We start from the raw sequence: 16,672 nt of genomic DNA, 5'->3' as shown, positions 1-16,672 counted from the left end.
TTGATGTATTATTAGCTAACTAGCTACAGTGCAAGTTAACTCAAATGAGCTGCTAACGTAGCTAGCTATTTAGCCAACTTTACAGACTGTATAGCTAGCTAACTGAATTAAATATCACCAGTTACCTAACTTCATAATGGCTATCTTGATGTAATTGTAAAACAAACTCCAAATGCATTTGTAGGTAGCTAGCTAACAGCCATGGAAGAGAGTGAAAGGATAGCTGCTCCAACTGTTAAAGAAGGTAGAGTAGGCTATTCTGGTTGGGCAGGTACTGTTGTGTAGTTCCACTCCATAGTAAGAAGTGAGGACGGAGATAATAGTAACATAATATTCAGTGCGGTCTAATTTTAGTATAATGAAGTCTGTTTTCTGTCCTCAGATACAGAGCTGTGAAACCCTGTCTGCAGATGAAGAGCAATGGTTCCCAGTCCTGTTCCTGGGGTCTCAAAGGGGTGCACATTTTTATTTTTGCCTCAGTGCTACCCAGCTGATTCAAATGATCAAGTCATCATCAAGCTTCAAGTGGTATTTATGTATTCATTTGTGACGATTTTCTGCCATCATTGTAAGCCTGCCCCACACACACACTATACATTTATTAAACATAAGAATGAGTGTGAGTTTGTCACAACCTGGCTCATGGGAATTGACAGAGCTCTTATAGGACAAGGGCACAAAATAATATAATACAATTCAATAAATTTGCTATTTATTTAACCATCTTACATATAAAACCTTTTGTTAATCGATAATGGTTAAAAAATAAAAGTGTTATTGAAATGTGAATCACATTTTTGTTTGGGAATACCTGCTGTAGGTTATATCAGCTATGTCGGTGAACCCCTCCCGCAGCTTAACTGGCTACATAGAGGGTACAGCATGACCAGAGGTGAGAGGTCACTTGGTTGGGTCAACAGGAAGTATTATTAAAGAGATGCTTTACATTGAAATACAGATAGAGATGTAGTAGTCCCAGAGTTTAGAATTTCACATCCTGATTATTATGACTGACAGTGATGGCATGATTAAGCCTTGTTTTTTCTGTCTCTCGTCTGCTGGTATGTTTTGATGTGAGAGAGGATGCCAACCCCCAGTTCCATCATCGCCACCTCACCCGCTGTTAAGATAACCTTCAGGCCAACTTGGGGCCCAAGGCTGGTTAGGAGACACGTATGTAATTAAGTGTAGTAGCACTGTAATCTTTCCCTGCTCCTCTGTTCTTACCTCTTTCCCTTTGTCTTTTACACTCACACCTCTCTCCCCACATTTCTTCCTCTGCTCTTACCTCTTTCCCTTTGTCTTTTACACTCACACCTCTCTCCCCACATTTCTTCCTCTGTTCTTACCTCTTTCCCTTTGTCTTTTACACTCACACCTCTCTCCCCACATTTCTTCCTCTGCTCTTACCTCTTTCCCTTTGTCTTTTACACTCACACCTCTCTCCCCACATTTCTTCCTCTGTTCTTACCTCTTTCCCTTTGTCTTTTACACTCACGCCTCTCTCCCCACATTTCTTCCTCTGTTCTTACCTCTTTCCCTTTGTCTTTTACACTCACGCCTCTCTCCCCACATTTCTTCCTCTGTTCTTACCTCTTTCCCTTTTACACTCACACCTCTCTCCCCACATTTCTTCCTCTGTTATTATAATTTGTACCAGCTATGCATTGAAGTACAGATTGTACTAATATTTTTAAATAATATTATAATTATAATATTTATAACACTTGGATAATGAACTTCTTTCAATAAAGCGTTTCACATTCTCTACTGTTTGAATGAAGTCTCTCATTTGATGAAATACCACACCTATCCTGTCCTCAGTGCAGATGAAGGAAATGAGATAGGTTCATCTATTTACATGATGCATAGGACGTGTAGTGTACTGTTTCTTTAAAATTCTGTTTCTGTATATATGAATTACAAAACAGCCTTTTAACTAGTTCAATCATGTTTCTAGTCTATTGCATAGTTAATGTGTAACCAACCATTGATGTCCCAAGACCAGGATTGGTAAACACTGTTGAAGTGTATAATTGTAATACATACATGCAGACACAGCATCATTCAAAGAATGCCGTTTGATATGACTGGAAAATAATGTCTCAGACATTCATACCTGAACCGCAGCTTTATTTGCCAAGGTAGAGTACATGATCAGTGAATATATTCAATGTACAGGCTACAATGTGGGGATATCATGCTTGGTAATAACTTGCATCCTTGGCACAAAGTTATATTATATTCTACTCAATCCATAGGCTTCATTGATGCCAGTCAGACTGTTTTGAAGTCGATACAACCGGCTATGATAGCTGAGGTTCATAGCTAGGTTCTGAACTAATATGTATACCAAACGTTTGGGTCCATACACAGATCGGCTACACATCATAGGCATACAGGTATTTTTATCCTCCACTACACAATAAACAAGAAAATAGTTTGCTAGTTACGTTATCAACAAGGCAAGCTTACAAAATTGTACATTCAATTTGCAGTAAATGCTTTACCTAGCTAGATTATTTACATCCACTGTTTCACAAGACGACAGCCTGGTTTGCTGGTTGTTTCAGGAGTCCCTAAAACAAACAACACGAATTACAATTTCATACCCATGTCACAACGCCCATAAAACTAGCTAGCTGGCTACTGTTAGCTGGTCCGCTAGCTTGCTAAATCGCGATTTTCGTAAATTAACTTTATGACAAAAAAATATGCATAATCGTTTGTCTCTACATTAACTAACATATTCCTGTCGACTGTACATTTTTTTGCATGATCCGTTATGACGTTATAATCCCTTACATTTGCTTCCATCCTAGTATTTCTGTCAGGTATCTTTGCAGCAGCTGAGCCGGGTTGCAGCCTATTCATTAGGTACCAAACACAGGAAAATGGACTACCTGAGGTTGTCCAATAAGAAACGCTCGTTTTCGTTTTCCAGTGCAAATTGTTTGCCTACGTTTTGCTCATGTATGCACTAATGAATAATGATCCTGCTATGGTAACAATGTCCTTTTTTTTGTCCTATGGCGCCCCCTACTGTCTGTAATACGTAGCTACTCACCCACAAAGCATGCAAAGGGCAAACCAAGGAGGCCGAGATGCAAAACGTGCCAGTGAAAAGTGCTAACAGGTGATAAACAGCACTGATGTTTAGGCATAGAAGCCCAAACGTATTCTCCTTTTTTATTCATCACATTTGATCACTTTGCATCAAGGCTGACGCACAGTACCACCCCAACTCAGACAACCTACAGGACCAGTGAGTAGCTGTATAATACACACAGTACCACCCCAACTCAGACAACCTACAGGACCAGTGAGTAGCTGTATAATACACACAGTACCACCCCAACTCAGACACCCTACAGGACCAGTGAGTAGCTGTATAATACACACAGTACCACCCCAACTCAGACAACCTACAGGACCAGTGAGTAGCTAGCTGTATTATACGCACAGTACCACCCCAACTCAGACACCCTACAGGACCAGTGAGTAGCTGTATTATACACACAGTACCACCCCAACTCAGACACCCTACAGGACCAGTGAGTATCTGTATTATACACACAGTACCACCCCAACTCAGACACCCTACAGGACCAGTGAGTAGCTGTATAATACACACAGTACCACCCCAACTCAGACACCCTACAGGACCAGTGAGTAGCTGTATAATACACACAGTACCACCCCAACTCAGACACCCTACAGGACCAGTGAGTAGCTGTATAATACACACAGTACCACCCCAACTCAGACAACCTACAGGACCAGTGAGTAGCTGTATAATACACACAGTACCACCCCAACTCAGACACCCTACAGGACCAGTGAGTAGCTGTATAATACACACAGTACCACCCCAACTCAGACAACCTACAGGACCAGTGAGTATCTGTATAATACACACAGTACCCCCCCAACTCAGACAACCTACAGGACCAGTGAGTAGCTGTATAATACACACAGTACCACCCCAACTCAGACACCCTACAGGACCAGTGAGTAGCTGTATAATACACACAGTACCCCCCCAACTCAGATAACCTACAGGACCAGTGAGTAGCTGTATAATACACACAGTACCACCCCAACTCAGACACCCTACAGGACCAGTGAGTAGCTGTATTATACACACAGTACCACCCCAACTCAGACACCCTACAGGACCAGTGATTAGCTGTATAATACACACAGTACCACCCCAACTCAGACACCCTACAGGACCAGTGAGTAGCTGTATTATACACACAGTACCACCCCAACTCAGACACCCTACAGGACCAGTGAGTATCTGTATTATACACACAGTACCACCCCAACTCAGACAACCTACAGGACCAGTGAGTAGCTGTATAATACACACAGTACCACCCCAACTCAGACACCCTACAGGACCAGTGAGTAGCTGTATAATACACACAGTACCACCCCAACTCAGACACCCTACAGGACCAGTGAGTAGCTGTATAATACACACAGTACCACCCCAACTCAGACACCCTACAGGACCAGTGAGTAGCTGTATAATACACACAGTACCACCCCAACTCAGACAACCTACAGGACCAGTGAGTAGCTGTATAATACACACAGTACCACCCCAACTCAGACACCCTACAGGACCAGTGAGTATCTGTATTATACACACAGTACCACCCCAACTCAGACACCCTACAGGACCAGTGAGTAGCTGTATAATACACACAGTACCACCCCAACTCAGACACCCTACAGGACCAGTGAGTAGCTGTATTATACACACAGTACCACCCCAACTCAGACACCCTACAGGACCAGTGAGTAGCTGTATTATACACACAGTACCACCCCAACTCAGACACCCTACAGGACCAGTGAGTAGCTGTATTATACACACAGTACCACCCCAACTCAGACAACCTACAGGACCAGTGAGTAGCTGTATAATACACACAGTACCACCCCAACTCAGACAACCTACAGGACCAGTGAGTAGCTGTATAATACACACAGTACCACCCCAACTCAGACACCCTACAGGACCAGTGAGTAGCTGTATAATACACACAGTACCACCCCAACTCAGACAACCTACAGGACCAGTGAGTAGCTGTATTATACACACAGTACCACCCCAACTCAGACACCCTACAGGACCAGTGAGTAGCTGTATAATACACACAGTACCACCCCAACTCAGACAACCTACAGGACCAGTGAGTAGCTGTATAATACACACAGTACCACCCCAACTCAGACACCCTACAGGACCAGTGAGTAGCTGTATTATACACACAGTACCACCCCAACTCAGACAACCTACAGGACCAGTGAGTAGCTGTATAATACACACAGTACCAGCCCAACTCAGACACCCTACAGGACCAGTGAGTAGCTGTATTATACACACAGTACCACCCCAACTCAGACACCCTACAGGACCAGTGAGTAGCTGTATAATACACACAGTACCACCCCAACTCAGACACCCTACAGGACCAGTGAGTAGCTGTATAATACACACAGTACCACCCCAACTCAGACACCCTACAGGACCAGTGAGTAGCTGTATTCTGCCCAACCAAGCAAAAAGTCAGTAACTGTTCATTTGGTCAAAAATGTGTTAATGTAATTTTTGCTCCATTAAATTCATGCTTAATCACGTGGACAAGTATCCTGCCTCTATTCTATTGTGTTCTGGTGAAAATTGGGGTCATGTTATTTTGCTTGGTAGGGCAGTATTATACACACACACAAGCACGCACGCACGGATGTATTATACACACAAACACAGACACACACTCTCTCTTTCTTTTTTAAATACATATTTTATAGCATGTATGAGTGCATACAATTATTGACAATTAAGTAAAAATGTATGCTTTTAAAATGTTTCTTATCTAAACACACACTATATTTACCACAAATGTAACACAATACATTTGCAATTCTAACAAGCTCCTTGGTGTGTGACAATACTTTTATTCAGCTCAACTTTTTCCTTCAGTTCCTGAAAGTCCTGTTGAAAGTTGTTGAGCTGGGTCTGAGAGCCTTGGACCACGACGGTACCGGTGTGATAAAGATTCACTGTAATAACATCCTTAAAGTGACTGTCATCCACATACGCTTTGACCTGTATGGCATTGTTGATGTCTCTCTCTTTAGTGTTGGGGTAGGCTTGGCACAGGGCACTACGCCAGGCTGTGGGGTGCGCCGTGTAGAAAACATAGTTGGTTTTGACTCTGTTCCTCAGTGCTTTTCTGTAATCCACTATCAGAGTCTCAGGATGTTTCCTCAAGACTTCCTCCTTGTGATGTTTCCTAGCCTCAGAATCCATACCTTCAGGGTATGGGATTTCAATGGCCTGCACCACACCTAGATTGATGCTGCTTCTAGGCTTTACTCCAGCGCCCTTACGTTTTACCTTCAGTGACCGTGACAGTCCTCGTCCTGTTCTTCCAAAACCCCGGAACATTTCAAATAACGTTGTGAACTTGAAGGTTAAAAAAGATAGTAGGCTAATCTTCAGTATCTCACGTTGTTGTTGTCTATTTAGTCCTGGGAAATCTGGGTAATTTGTCCCTCTGTCCTAATGTTGCCTGTTGAACATCCAAAACATGCAGAGATCAGAATGTTGAAAACAGAAGTACTAACTTAGTCTCAATCTTAAAGTGCATACAGCTCATTACAAGTGCCAACAACTGGGTGACACAGCCTAGAGGTTAAGAGCACTGGGCCTATAATCTGAAACAATCTGCCGTTCTTCCCTTGAGCAAGGCAGTTAACCCCCAACAACATCTGCTCCCCAGGCGCCGTGGACGTCGATTAAGGAGGCGTTGGGTTGAATGCAGTTGAATGTATTCAGTTGTGCAACTGACTATGTATCTCCTTTCCCCTTTCCCAACCAAGGTTTATTATTATTATCGTCCACTACAGAAACTAATACTAACCATGAAAACTAACCATGAAAACGAACCATGTAAAAATACAAGACATCATTCTCTTACCAGGAATAGGATGATTAAAATCGGCAAAAACCGCTGCGACTGGCAGCATGTGATTCCAACAGACGAGGTTCCTTCTGCATTTTTCAAAAACGTACAAACGCTAAATAGTGTAAAAGCTTTGGATGCCGCCGACACGTGTCTTCCGGCGGTGTTTTGAGCGGGTGCGTATCACATGAAGATGATGCATCTTGATGGAGGTGGTGGTGATGGTGGTGGTGTGGGGGTGACGGTGTTTTGAGCGGGTGCGTATCACATGAAGATGATGCATCTTGAAAGTGACCAGTGTTTTCCATGTTATCATGTAATGTATCTCATGTCCCTATTCATACACTGGTCACTTTCAAGATGCATCATCTTCATGTGATGGTGGTGGTGGTGGTGGTGGTGTGGGGGGGGTTGTGGGGGGGGGGACGGTGTTTTGAGCGGATGTGTATCACATGAAGACGTTGCAATCTGAATGTGACCAGTGTTTTCCATGTTATCATATAATATTTCTCATGCCACTATTCATACACAACAACAAACTACTACTACTACTACACAGTACTTGTGTTTATGAGTTCGCCAGATCAGAGGCAGTAGGGTGGTGGTGGGGGTGGTGGTGGTGGGGGTGGTGGTGGTGGTGGTGATGGTGGTGGTGGTGGTGGTGGTGGTGGTGGTGGTGGTGGTGATGGTGGTGGTGGTGATGGTGGTGGTGGTGGTGGTGATGGTGGTGATGGTGGTGGTGGTGGTGATGGTGGTGGGGGTGGGGGTGGTGGTGGTGATGGTGGTGATGGTGGTGGTGGTGGTGGGGGGGGGTTTGTGGTGGTGGTGGTGGTGGGGGTGGTGGTGGTGATGGTGGTGGTGGTGGGGGTGGTGATGGTGGTGGGGGTGGTGGTGGTGTGGGGGGGGTTGTGGTGGTGGTGGTGGGGGTGGTGGTGATGGTGGTGGTGGTGTGGGGGTGGTTGTGGTGGTGGTGGTGGTGGTGGTGGTGATGGTGGTGGTGGTGATGGTGGTGGTGGGGGGGTGGTGGGGGTGGTGGTGGTGGTGGTGGGGGGGGGGGGTGGTGGTGGTGGTGGTGGGGGGGGTGGAGAGAGAGAGCGATAATGTTTTTCTTCTTTCTTCCCCATCAGGGCACTTTGGGATGTGGTGTGCGTGAGTAGAGAGAGTGACTGATCGAGACAATTATAGTTGGGTGGGTCATCCGCTCTACTGTAGGTGACACGTGCTTCAGGAAACGCTTACAGAGAATGCTGCAAGCAGACCCGCTGTTGCCACACACACCAATTCACCATCCCTACACACACACACACACACACACACACACACACACACACACACACACACACACACACACACACCAGTGACCATCACTACTAGCCATTTCCCAGAGGATATTATAATCTGGTTGTCAATCTTTACCAGGGTTAATTTGAATTTAACACACCCAATTCAGGAAGTGATTTTATATTTAAATGTAAAACATTTAACATCTTTTTAAATAAAAAGCTTCTCCTCTTCCATTTATTGAGAAGTCATAGCTGACTAGCTGACTTCAATTCGAATTGACCCCAACTTTGACATTTACTAGACCCATTTACAATGGGCCGAAACCCAAACTCACACATCCTAGTCAGTTAAACATTTACGCAAGGCTTTATTTTCATTTCCTTAATCCAACATCTCACAGAACAGCTGGACATTTCCCCATAAATGGTATTGTGGTTTGGTTAGCTATCAAATTTACTGATGTGTGAAGTACAGTTTTCCACGCTGTCTGTGTGTACACATCTAACAGCGCTGTCTGTGTGTACACATCTAACAGCGCTGTCTGTGTGTAGATGTCTAACAGCGCTGTCTGTGTGTACACATCTAAAAGCGCTGTCTGTGTGTACACATCTAACAGCGCTGTCTGTGTGTACACATCCAACAGCGCTGTCTGTGTGTACACATCTAACAGCGCTGTCTGTGTGTACACATCTAACAGCGCTGTCTGTGTGTACACATCTAACAGCTCTGTCTGTGTGTACACATCTAACAGCGCTGTCAAACATTAGGCACCAAGACAGAGTTAGAAGAAGGTTAGGTGACTGGTGCTGTTTTCTCTAAACCAATTTAAAAAACACCCCTCTTCTAAGTCTTTTCCTTCTCACGTAGCAACACACACAAAACAAACACAGATATTCCTAGTCCTACACACAACTCTTTCATATGTTATTATATCCTGCAAAGAACCACTCTGAAACCCCCTAGCTCCTAGCACCCTTTCCCAGCAACGAGCAGAGCGACAACCCCTTTTTGGAGTCCTGGAGGAGACGAAGTACTGTGGACTGTGTGGAGCTAAAGATCAGAGCTGCTACTCCAGACAGACAGAGAGAGAGAAGGCCTACAGCAGCACCTAGATCTTCTGCACATATTCTGTCATCTGGGCCCTGACAGTAAACATCAGTAAAACAAAAATAATGGTGTTCCAAAAAATGTCCAGTTGCCAGGACCACAAATATAAATTCCATCTAGACACCGTTGCCCTTGAGCACATAAAAAACTATACATACCTCGGCCTAAACAAAGCTGTGAACGAGCTGAGAGACAAGGCAAGAAGGGCCTTCTATGCCATCAAAAGGAACATATCATTTGACATACCAATAGGATCTGGCTAAGAATACTTGAACCAGTCATAGAACTCATTGCCCTTTATGGTTGTGAGGTCTGGGGTCCGCTCAACAACCAAGAATTCACAAAATGGGACAAACACCAAATTGAGAGACTGCATGCAGAATTCTGCAAAAATATCCCATGTGTACAACGTAAAACACCAAATAATGCATGCAGAGCAGAATTAGGCCGATACCCGCTAATGATCAAAATCCAGAAAAGAGCCGTTAAATTCTACAACCACCTAAAAGAAAATGATTCCCAAACCTTCCACAACAAGGCCATCACCTACAGAGAGATGAACCTGGAGAAGATCCCCCTTAGCAAGCTGGTCCTGGGGCTCTGCTCACAAACACAAACAGACCCCACAGCAACACAATTAGACTCAACCAAATCATGAGAAAACAAAAAGATAATTACTTGACACACTGGAAAGAATTACCTCAAAAAACTGAGCAAACTAGAATGATATTTGGCCCTAAACAGAGAGTACACAGTGGCAGAATATCTGACCACCGTGACTGACTCAAACTTAAGGAAAGCTTTGACTATGTACAGGCTCAGTGAGCATAGCATTGCAATGGAAAAAGGCTGCCGTAGGCAGACCTGGTCCTCAAGAGAAAACAGGCTATGTGCACACTGCCCACAAAATGAGGTGGAAACTGAGCTGCACTTCCTAACCTCCTGCCCAATGTATGACCATATTAGAGACAGATATTTACCTCAGATTACACAGACCCACAAAGAATTCGAAAACAAACCCAAATTTGATAAACTCTTATATCTATTGGGTGAAATACTACAGTGTGCCATCACAGCAGAAATATTTGTGACCTGTTGCCACAAGAAAAGGTCAACCAGTGAAGAACAAACACCATTGTAAAAACAACACATATTTATTTAGTTTCCATTTTGTACTTTGTTACAACCATGTATATATACATAATATTACATATGAAATGTCTTTATTCTTTTGGAACCTTTGTGAGTGTAATGTTTATTGTTTGTTTCACATTTGTTTATTATCTACTTTACTTGCTTTGGCAATGTTAACATATGTTTCCAATGCCAATAAAGCCCTTAAATTGAAATTGAATTGAAAAATTGAGAGAGAGAGAATGCACACAGATGTGAGGCAGATGGGAAAATATTATCTTAAATGACTGAATAGTACACAAGCCTGATGGAAAATAACTGCTCCCATTGGTCACTCACTAGTTCCAGTGTAATTGCATCACCACTGTGTGGCAAAGCCCAGTGAAACAGGAAATTCCCCTCACACCAGGGGTGTTTCCCAAATGACAATAAGTACTGGTCACTATACACAGTACACTATCTAGGGAACAGGGTGTCATTTGGGACGCAACCCTGAAGACTCTGATTCCCATCAATAGACCAGAGACCTCTGACGGTTAAAGGGTTTTAAAGTGGAGAGTTGGAGGGGTGTGTGTGTGTGTGTGTGTGTGTGTGTGTGTGTGTGTGTGTGTGTGTGTGTGTGTGTGTGTGTGTGTGTGTGTGTGTGTGTGTGTGTGTGTGTGTGTGTGTCTGCATGTATGTTTCTGAAAAAAACACAAGGGCCACTGTCATCTTAAAAGTTCAAGTTATTATTGACATTATTAAAACAATTATTATTCATCAATTAAAGGGGCAATCCGTAGTTGCTACATCCATTTTTGGACATATAAATGGGTATATAAAATTTGTTAGCACACATAACATAGGCCTATTTTCAGATTAATACATTTGAAAAATGTGTGTGTTCCTCCATGCACCATTTGTTGTTACCTGATAATTAATTTGGAACCGTGGGGCATTATCGCGTGTCCAGTTACAATGTTTCCTTGGAAACAGGTCACCTGGCAACGCAGCGCAAATACAAAACAAGTGATTCTTCACTTCCCATGTGTGGCTCTTGATATGCTGCGACTCCGTTAACTACAATCCTGTGTCGGATCGCAGTGTTTTTAAAACCAGGTATCACCAATTCGCCACAAAATGTCTTCAGAAGTTTTAGTGCCCAGACATAATTTCGACAGCAGGTCAGTTGCCCAAGCAGGCGAGCCGTTCCCGCCTACAGACGCAGAGGCCACATTCAAGGAGGGCTTCTATCCCTCCTCCGGCTTGGCTACGGCGGGGTACCGTTCAGCCAAGTACAGCCCGGAGGAATGGCACATCAATAACTTCTCTACCCTTCACCAGGCCGCTACTGACCGAAACAACGCAGAGAGGATTTGCCATGAGTCCAAAACACTGTATAAGGAGACCGAGTCCGGGACTCTGCACACCCAAGCTGAGGGGACGCGGCACCTGGGCGAGAGACTGCAGAATATCCACTTCTGGAAGTCGGAGCTGCAGCGGCACATCGAGAAGCTGGTGGCCGAGACAGACCTCCTCCTGGGGCAGAAGAGAAGGCTGTTGAAGGCGCTGGACGCCACCGAGACCCCGTTCGCCATCGCCACGGATAACCTAACCTGTCGGGAACGGCGGCTGGGGCCCGACCTGGTTAAAGACAGCGTAGAGGAGGAGCTGCTTAAGGTGATTAAAACAATAACATCGACTTGTCTTTGCTCTAGTTCACCTAAATACTTATATTATTACTAAATGTTGCCTAGACGTTATTTCACTAGAAACCAATCTGAAAATAACGTGATGGTTGTGTTTGTGTACCACAGGAGGTGGAGTTGATCAGGAGCATCCAGGATCTGTTGAAGAGAACGCTGAGTCAGGCTGTCAATCAAATCAAGTGAGCGTCACAATTAGTGTCACAATCTCCCCGCATTTACTTCAACCGCCATGAATATTTTAGATGCATCAGCAGTAACTACATACATGGTTTATTTATAAGATCCTCTCTTTTCATTTGATTGTGTAATCACACCTTTCCACACATTAGTCTAGAAAGGCCTAGAGGACTACAGCTGAACTGGGTTGTAGCCTATTCATTAAGACTACAGCTGAGCTGGGTTGGAGCCTATTCATTAAGACTACAGCTGAGCTGGGTTGTAACCTATTCATTAAGACTACAGCTGAGCTGGGTTGTAACCTATTCATTAAGACTACAGCTGAGCTGGGTTGTAACCTATTCATTAAGACTACAGCTGAGCTGGGTTGTAACCTATTCATTAAGACTACAGCTGAGCTGGGTTGGAGCCTATTCATTAAGACTACAGCTGAGCTGGGTTGTAACCTATTCATTAAGACTACAGCTGAGCTGGGTTGTAACCTATTCATTAAGACTACAGCTGAGCTGGGTTGTAACCTATTCATTAAGACTACAGCTGAGCTGGGTTGTAGCCTATTCATTAAGACTACAGCTGAGCTGGGTTGTAACCTATTCATTAAGACTACAGCTGAGCTGGGTTGTAACCTATTCATTAAGACTACAGCTGAGCTGGGTTGTAACCTATTCATTAAGACTACAGCTGAGCTGGGTTGTAACCTATTCATTAAGACTACAGCTGAGCTGGGTTGTAGCCTATTCATTAAGACTACAGCTGAGCTGGGTTGGAGCCTATTCATTAAGACTACAGCTGTGCTGGGTTGTAACCTATTCATTAAGACTACAGCTGAGCTGGGTTGTAACCTATTCATTAAGACTACAGCTGAGCTGGGTTGGAGCCTATTCATTAAGACTACAGCTGAGCTGGGTTGGAGCCTATTCATTAAGACTACAGCTGAGCTGGGTTGTAACCTATTCATTAAGACTACAGCTGACCTGGGTTGTAACCTATTCATTAAGACTACAGCTGAGCTGGGTTGTAACCTATTCATTAAGACTACAGCTGAGCTGGGTTGTAACCTATTCATTAAGACTACAGCTGAGCTGGGTTGTAGCCTATTCATTAAGACTACAGCTGAGCTGGGTTGTAACCTATTCATTAAGACTACAGCTGTGCTGGGTTGTAACCTATTCATTAAGACTACAGCTGTGCTGGGTTGTAACCTATTCATTAAGACTACAGCTGAGCTGGGTTGTAGCCTATTCATTAAGACTACAGCTGAGCTGGGTTGTAACCTATTCATTAAGACTACAGCTGAGCTGGGTTGTAACCTATTCATTAAGACTACAGCTGAGCTGGGTTGTAGCCTATTCATTAAGACTACAGCTGAGCTGGGTTGTAGCCTATTCATTAAGACTACAGCTGTGCTGGGTTGTAACCTATTCATTAAGACTACAGCTGAGCTGGGTTGTAACCTATTCATTAAGACTACAGCTGAGCTGGGTTGTAGCCTATTCATTAAGACTACAGCTGAGCTGGGTTGGAGCCTATTCATTAAGACTACAGCTGTGCTGGGTTGTAACCTATTCATTAAGACTACAGCTGAGCTGGGTTGTAACCTATTCATTAAGACTACAGCTGAGCTGGGTTGTAACCTATTCATTAAGACTACAGCTGAGCTGGGTTGTAGCCTATTCATTAAGACTACAGCTGAGCTGGGTTGTAGCCTATTAATTAAGACTACAGCTGAGCTGGGTTGTAACCTATTCATTAAGACTACAGCTGTGCTGGGTTGTAACCTATTCATTAAGACTACAGCTGAGCTGGGTTGTAACCTATTCATTAAGACTACAGCTGAGCTGGGTTGTAACCTATTCATTAAGACTACAGCTGAGCTGGGTTGTAGCCTATTCATTAAGACTACAGCTGAGCTGGGTTGTAGCCTATTCATTAAGACTACAGCTGTGCTGGGTTGTAACCTATTCATTAAGACTACAGCTGAGCTGGGTTGTAACCTATTCATTAAGACTACAGCTGAGCTGGGTTGTAGCCTATTCATTAAGACTACAGCTGAGCTGGGTTGGAGCCTATTCATTAGGCACCAAACAAAGGAAATTAGACTCAAACAGGGATGGACTACCTGAAGTTGCCCAATAAGAAATGTTCATTTTTGTTTTCCATTGCATATTGTTTGTCTAAGTTTTGCTCAGTGTGTATTCATGAATAGGACCCTGAAATGGGTAACAAGGTGTCCTTTGAGTTTTAGTCTTCTGGCTCCCCCTACTGTCTGGAGCACGTAGGTACTCGCACAAACCATGCAAGCCATCCAAACCATCCAAACCACACAAACCATACAAACCATACAAGCCATGCAAGCCATCCAAACCATCCAAACCACACAAACCATGCAAGCCATGCAAACCATACAAAGGAAAAACCAAGGAGGCCGAGATACAGAATGGGAAAGGGGATACCTGGTCAGTCACACAACTGAATACATTCAACTGAAACGTGTCTTCTGCAACAGTGCTAACAGTCATTACTTTACTAACATTGTGATTCATCCAGGCTGTATCACATCCGGCCGTGATTGGGAGTCCCATAGGGTGGCGCGTCGTCCGGGTTTGTGTGGGCCGTCATTGTAAATGATCATTTGCTCTTAACTGACTTGCCTAGTTACAGAAAGGTTCAATCATATATATTTTTTAATTGTTCCATAGAAACATAGTTATCAAACCCAACACAGCCTATTTTCAGGTGAATACATCAGTGGCGGTTGTAGACCATTTCAACTGGGGGGGCCAAGCTGGGGCCAGTTGTACTGTTAGAGGGGCCAGTTGTACTGTTAGAGGGGCCAGTTGTACTGTTAGAGGGGCCAGTTGTACTGTTAGAGGGGCCAGTTACATTAGACGTCATTGTTGTCATATCGTTTTCTTCACCGCATTGCAGGCAAAAGACCATGTTCATAATCATCATCGTTGCCACTGTCTAATAACGGATGTAAAAAAAGAACGATAGCAAAAATTAGTTATGTAAAAATTATTTCATACTCCACATTTAGGGGGGCCACAAGAGGGTCCAAAATTGTTGTCACAGGGGCACTTGTGAGAGCTTCAAGTTCCTCGGTGTTCACATCATTAGGGACCCATCATCGTCCAAACACACCAACACAGAGGTGGAAAGGGCATGACAACGTCTCTTCCCCCTCAGGAGGCTGAAAAGATTTGGCATGGGCCCTCAGATCCACTAAAAGTTATACAGCTGCACCATTGAGAGCATCTTGACTGCCTGCATCACCGCTTGGTATGGCAACTGCACGGCATCCGACCGCTAGGCGCTACAGAGTGTAGTGCATATGGCCCAGTACATCACTGATGCCGAGAGCTCCCTGCCATCCAGGACCTCTATACCAGGCAGTGTCAGAGGAAGGCCCTAAAAATTGTCAAAGACTCCAGCCACTCTAGTCATAGACTGTTCTCTCTGCTACCGCATGGCAAGCAGTACCGGAGCGCCAAGTCTAGGATCAAAAGGCTCCTGAACAGCTTCTACCCCAAAGCTATTAGACTGCTGAACAGTTAATCACATGGCTATTAGACTGCTGAACAGTTAATCATATGACTATTAGACTGCTGAACAGTTAATCACATGGCTATTAGACTGCTGAACAGTTAAACACATGGCTATTAGACTGCTGAACAGTTAATCACATGACTATTAGACTGCTGAACAGTTAATCACATGACTATTAGACTGCTGAACAGTTAATCACATGGCTATTAGACTGCTGAACAGTTAATCACATGGCTATTAGACTGCTGAACAGTTAATCACATGACTATTAGACTGCTGAACAGTTAATCACATGACTATTAGACTGCTGAACAGTTAAACACATGGCTATTAGACTGCTGAACAGTTAATCACATGACTATTAGACTGCTGAACAGTTAATCACATGACTATTAGACTGCTGAACAGTTAATCACATGACTATTAGACTGCTAAACAGTTAATCACATGACTATTAGACTGCTGAACAGTTAGTCACATGACTATTAGACTGCTGAACAGTTAAACACATGGCTATTAGACTGCTGAACAGTTAATCACATGGCTATTAGACTGCTGAACAGTTAATCACATGACTATTAGACTGCTGAACAGTTAATCACATGACTATTAGACTGCTGAACAGTTAAACACATGGCTATTAGACTGCTGAACAGTTAATCACATGACTATTAGACTGCTGAACAGTTAAACACATGGCTATTAGACTGCTGAACAGTTAATCACATGACTATTAGACTGCTGAACAGT

General features: G+C 43.8%; 1 protein-coding gene across 1 annotated transcript in view; it reads left to right on the top strand.

Moving 5' to 3' along the window:
- The first annotated feature begins 11,557 nt into the window (after positions 1-11,557).
- tekt4 (tektin 4) overlaps positions 11,558-16,672 on the top strand; it is an 8,642-nt gene continuing 3,527 nt past the window's right edge. Inside the window, exons 1-2 of the mRNA XM_038986772.1 lie at positions 11,558-12,167; positions 12,305-12,375. Coding sequence (XP_038842700.1) covers positions 11,628-12,167; positions 12,305-12,375 — 611 coding nt within the window. The 5' untranslated portion in view covers positions 11,558-11,627. The remainder of the gene's footprint in view (positions 12,168-12,304; positions 12,376-16,672) is intronic.

This window comes from Salvelinus namaycush, unplaced genomic scaffold, assembly GCF_016432855.1.
Source record: "Salvelinus namaycush isolate Seneca unplaced genomic scaffold, SaNama_1.0 Scaffold575, whole genome shotgun sequence".
Classification (NCBI taxonomy): Eukaryota; Metazoa; Chordata; class Actinopteri; order Salmoniformes; family Salmonidae; genus Salvelinus; species Salvelinus namaycush.
This window is presented reverse-complemented; position numbering and strand designations above follow the sequence as displayed.